Genomic DNA, 5,761 nt, shown 5'->3' with positions numbered 1-5,761 from the left:
ACTTCAAAACCATTTTTATAAATTAGGCATTTTATGAAAAAGGTTTTTCATGTTACTTGGAGGTCCTATAGTCAATCTAAGGTCATATTTGAGCTTCAATTAAATCATATGTAATGCATGCATAATTAATCCCTAATTACTATTACAATCCAAAAATTAAACAAGTCTTCACACTTTTGCTCCTCGAATACATCATGGAATACACCGGGGTCTGCTCGTTTAGGTGCTCTTACTGCTTCCATTAGGCATCCATTACTTGTGCTTCCCGAGTTGTAAACTTGTTCACACTCAATGTACAAATGAGATGTTTGTTGTTTGTCATAATCAAAATAGAGATCAGACTCAAAAAGTCAACATACCATAATTTTGAATAAATTGTAATACCATGATTCTATATAAATCTGTAATATCATGATTCTGTAAAAATATGTAATATCATAGTTCGGTATAAAACTGCAATACTATGAATCTGTATATAACTGTAATACTATGAATCTGTACAAACTGTAATACTATGAATCTGTATAAACTGTATATGTTCTGAATAAACTGTAATTTCATGATTCTGTAAAATACTATATATAAATTCTGTATTTAAAACTATCATTTCTCATGCCACACAATTTGAGTGATATTCATAATATAATAATCTGTATGAAAAACGGTATTTCCCTATTGTATGGGATAAACTATAATTCTTTGCTGTAAAATAAAAATATACTCATCTCTAGGATTTATCTGAATCCAAAATACTAGGCTTTTTTCCAAAATACATATATATATGTAAGACTATAATTTCCATACCCATAACTTTTATACACTGTATCATCTAGACAATCATACTCTATAATCCTATAATCGCATGCTATATTTTAATCGGTACAATTTTCTAAATAACTGACATAACTTATTCCCCTTACCCTATCCTTAGAGCTATGCTTGTAGGGATCCCACAACTATGCCTGCGGCGTTCACACAAACCCTTTATCCACATATCTTAATTTAATCAACTCAACCCCAGAATAACAGTTATTTTAACATTCCTAAGCTTACCGATTCCAAATAACTGATTAAACTTTTAAAAACATCATCCTTACCCTGGTTTTGGAGTGGTGCCTAAAATACTCAACCAGCTAATCCACCCTGATTAAAACTGCAGAGAACATCTCCAAGTTCTTGAAATGACTTTCCTCCTTCAATTCGGGCTTAAATTGGGCCAGAAATCGAAGAGAGAGAGTAGAGAGGCCGTAGCCCTAGGTGAGAGAGGGAGAGAGTGAGAGAGAAAATGAGCTCCAGGATCCTTATATATAAGCTACTGTCAGACGAAACCATTGATAGTTTAGTTTTTAACCAAACCCCTTTTCACTGTTTTACCCTTACTTGGCCGCAGTAACTCAAAACCGTCAACAGTTTGGCCTGTGCCAAACCAAATTTTTTTTTTTATTATTTCATTACGTACTATTTTCTAGGTCTCTACAGTTTTGAAGCTCATAGGATAATCACTTGGACTTAGATACCTTTCAATTCTTGGAAAATATTTTTACAAAGTCCAAATGTTATTTCAAAAAGTTAAAAATCATTTTTGAATTTCAAGGTGTTCGGGCGCCTGGACAAGTGCTCAGTTGATCGAAGGCAAAAGTCTGAACAAATTGGTATGGCACTAGAGAGTTCACGTGACCGAACCATTGGTTCAATCGACTGAATGGCTACCGCCATTATATAGTTCCAGATAGTGTTGGTTCGGGCAACCGAATGTAGAGTTCAATCGACTGAATGACTACTACTAGTTTTGAAATTTAGATTTTAATTGATTTGGGTGACCAAACTTCCAATTCCGTTGATTGAAGCGAGCAATAAGTTTCGTGAATGACTGAAAATCTTTCTAACTTTCACCTCATAGAAGTCTCTAATTGCTTATGTGTCAAGGGGTGCAGTTTATAGTCTAGCTAGTTTGTTCCAATTATCACCCATGCATGGTTTATTAAGTTGTTCATATTTTTTTTTTATATTTTGGTTAATTAATTTTTAAAAATTAAATAAAATGTTACAATTATTTATTCAAAAATTAAATTCCGTCTAACAATTATTCGAGGGAATTAATACACATAAATATTACTTTCCAAAAAGGGATGATGCAGCGATTGAACTTATTCCTCATCTCTTAAATAACATTTTACCAAGTATTTCATCTTTTGATGATTGGATTGCCTCATTGTCGAATTTTTTAAAAAAAAAAAACACTTTCCCATAAAGAATTTCTAAGCTAAAATAGCAATAGCGTGATAATAATTATTCCATATAAATAGAATAATAGAATGATGCTATGACTATTAGATAACTTATCAATCAAAATTTATTTTCTTACAAATGAAATAGCTACAAAAACTTGCTCTTCGTTCATTGATCAAGTACCTCTTTAGAATATTTAAAAACTTAAAAAGAGCATAGAAAAGGAAAGGAGGACCTCTTGTAGATTTCGACTATGGTTTAGTATTTCTGCATGTACTTCTAATCATTCGGTTACAACTTTGGTTTAGTGTCATAAGTCCATGTTATCATGAGCCCATGTGACAATAGTAGAACGAGTATAGTTGGTGGGCCCCACTCTATCTCATCTTCTATATTACTACCTGCAACACCAAACTTTTTACTTTTTTGTAGGCTTCAACTTTAGTTCGACATTTCTGAACTACCAAATTTGCTCCTAAATGAATTTAGACCAGGTATCTATCAACCCTGATTCATTTACGACGCATTTGCTACTTGAGAATAGAGTATAATCAAATTTATCACTTGATTTCATTTTGGGCAGAGGGGAGTAACTTCTTTAATTTGGCAGAAGTTGCTACTTAAGAATAGAGTAGAATCAAACTTGTCACTTGATTTCATTTTGGGCATAGAGGAGTAGCTTCTTTAATTTGGCAGAAGAGTGATTCTATATACTGCCAAACTAATGCCCAATGTTTTGCAGCAAAATGGCAACGATAGACTAATATTGAAAGAGGCCTATATGTAGGAGAGACCAGAACGGAGGCAATTTTTTCTTAATCTTTGCTTGCAAGGAAAATCTGTTATTCCAAATCTTAATAGTCCCTTACTTAGTTCATATTGATTTTACCATTGACAATTCATAAATTGTCACTTTAGCGAAAAATTGTAGCTTTGCATCTACAAAGCAATGCCTTCTTCAAGAAACACGTTCGGAAAATTCTTTCTCCACAAATGTAGGATTATAGTTGTGCAAAGCAAAGTTTAATTCTTTACCTTAAAAGTTATTAACGAGTTTCTTCTTTTACATTCTTGCCAAGTCACCTTGGATTCCTATATCTCCTCTTGATTTAAGTGACTAGTGTCAAGATATACAAACTGTTCTTGAGTTCCTCGTGGCCTCACTAGTGACAGACTATATGTTGTGCCTCCTGCTGCATTTGTTGTAAGTGGGTGCTTACTATCTTCTGTTTTAGTTGATGATTTCGAACGTCTTTTGGGTAAGTTCGCCAGTCCTCGTCTCCATTACTCATGCTATTTTCTTTGCATCGATATATTCATGTCTTAAAATTGCTCATAAGTAAAAAAAAATCTTGATTTATGCCAATGTTCATCTTCTTGGGGATTTTTTGAATCAACATAAAGTGAGAATTACGCAGTATTTTCATTATGTTTGTGGAAACTCGAGTGCAATATGGAAATATAGGCAAACACACATCGTTAGATTTTCGCAAGAAATCGCCTTCTCTTACTCATATTTTTCTCCATTTTTTTTTTAATCCTAGAGAAGTGACAACAGATGCCTTGCTATTGAGAATTATAATGAGAAATGACGCCATTGCAGGGTCTGCTAGCTAGCTAGTTTTCACTAGGCAATGAGGAAATAAAGCTTGTTTTGATAAACAGATGCCGTAAACAATTTAAGCATGGGAAACAATCTTGATTCAGCGCCACAAACCGGAGACCACATATCAGTCAATATCACAAAAATTGTATCTGAAATAAAAAACAAGATAGAGACCATTCCCCTATCTCATTGCATCTGTAAAGTCCCCGAGAAACGGCGTGTAGGAAACGAAGATGCTTACTCTCCTAAACTAGTCTCCATCGGTCCTTTCCACCACGGAAAGAGCACCTTGGAAGAGATGGAGCACCACAAATGGCGCTATCTCAATACAATCCTCACCAGAAAACCGAACCTCGAGGCAACCTTGGACAGTTGCGTGAAAGCGCTTAAGGAGTTGGAGGGCAGAGCTCGAAACAGCTATGGAGAAGAAATCCGCATAGGAAGTGATGAATTTGTCAGAATGATGTTAGTCGATGGCTGTTTCATCATCGAGCTACTCTTGAGGACTACGACCAAGAGTTCGAGGCGTAGAGATGACCCATTACTGATCTCAAACGAGAAGCTAAACCATTTGAGGCGCGACATACTGCTCCTAGAAAACCAGATTCCTTTCTTTGTTCTGCAGCATTTGTTTTACACTGTACCCATCCCCCAGCAATGCAAACAAACTCTCACCGAGCTCGCGCTGCGTTTCTTCAGAATTATGATTCCAGGGCAAATAGAAGATCTTCAGGAGAAGTTCAGCTGGGAAGTCCGCCATTTGCTCGACTTAGTCCGGACTGGTTATCTCCCAACATACTCTAAACTGCATTCTACAGGTGATGCGAACTCTTTTCTGCATTTCTAACGCTCTTATAAAGTGTCTAACATCATTCAGACTGACAGCAAACTTAACTTCTGATTCATAAATAACAAAATCTCAAGCTTGGAAGCACCCTATAGAGGGTACAGGCCTAATTGTTTAAAATTGAAGGAAACCCACTAAAGTGAAATCTGCAGGCAACGCACAGAAGGAGTTTTCTGGTTTGAAGAAGCTTCAAAGAGACGGAATCAGGATCAGGAGGTTTTTCGATGCTGAAAGCTTGTTGAACATAAGGTTTGTGAAAGGATCTCTATGGATTCCACCTCTGAGAATTCTGAATCACACAGAAATTCTCATGAGGAACCTCATTGCACTGGAGGCGTGCTGCTGTGACTCAAAGCCCATCACCTCCTATGCATTCCTTCTGAAAAGCCTCATTCAAACCACGGAAGACGCGAAATTCCTCTGCCGGCGAGGGGTTCTCAGCAGCTCATTGGACAAGAAGGAAGAGGTTCGTGCATTGTTTGATGAACTGTGCAGTGAGGTGGACTTGCAGGAGTCCAGTTACAGTGGGATTTTCCAGAAAGTGGATGAGTATACCCATAAAAATCGGCGTCGATGGCGAATTCAACCGACAGTTGCAGGATTTGTTCTGGCAGTACTGTTCATTGTTCTCACCATCATTGGGACTATATTTTCTGTGCTCGCATTTTGTTTCCACCGTTCTTAAAAACAGAGTAATTTTGAGTCTTAGATTTGAATTCTTGTAAATTTGAAATACACCCAATATATAAATATATTGTTAAATTTGTACAAATTCAAATTTAAGATCCCAAACCTTATTGAATTGCTTTGCTTGGTGTGTAATGAGAGTGATTAACGTTAGTGGTTTCTGATTCTATTATCAACACCAAAAAGACAGTATTCATGAAGGAGTTTTAGGCTTTTGGGAGGTTTATTGCCAAAAAAATATTACCACGCCAAATCCAATTTTGAATTAGGAAGTATTATTAAACATTGCATAACTGAGCCTTATATCATAAAGTTGTAATAGTCAAAAATATTATAATGCCAAATCCCATAGTCTCACATTGACAGCTATTTTGGAATTTCATGAATGGGCG

The 5,761-nt window shown here is 35.9% G+C and overlaps 1 protein-coding gene across 1 annotated transcript; it reads left to right on the top strand.

The window, feature by feature from the left end:
* The first annotated feature begins 3,373 nt into the window (after window positions 1–3,373).
* LOC131151792 (UPF0481 protein At3g47200-like) lies at window positions 3,374–5,501 on the top strand. Its single transcript, XM_058103208.1, has 3 exons — window positions 3,374–3,488; window positions 3,833–4,653; window positions 4,835–5,501. Exons 2-3 carry the CDS (start codon window positions 3,915–3,917, stop codon window positions 5,365–5,367), a joined length of 1,272 nt encoding a protein of 423 aa, XP_057959191.1. The 5' UTR covers window positions 3,374–3,488; window positions 3,833–3,914; the 3' UTR covers window positions 5,368–5,501.
* The last annotated feature ends 260 nt before the right edge of the window (window positions 5,502–5,761 follow it).

This window comes from Malania oleifera, chromosome 3 (genome assembly GCF_029873635.1).
Source record: "Malania oleifera isolate guangnan ecotype guangnan chromosome 3, ASM2987363v1, whole genome shotgun sequence".
In the NCBI taxonomy this organism is placed as follows: Eukaryota; Viridiplantae; Streptophyta; class Magnoliopsida; order Santalales; family Ximeniaceae; genus Malania; species Malania oleifera.
Note: the sequence above shows the minus strand (reverse complement) of the source record. Positions and strands in the feature narration are given on the sequence as shown.

Coding starts and splice junctions, on each gene's coding strand:
- LOC131151792 (XM_058103208.1), top strand. CDS start 3,915: ATGGGAAACAATCTTGATTCAGCGCCACAAACCGGAGACCACATATCA. Junction 4,654..4,834: donor CTCTAAACTGCATTCTACAG/GTGATGCGAACT, acceptor TGAAATCTGCAG/GCAACGCACAGAAGGAGTTT.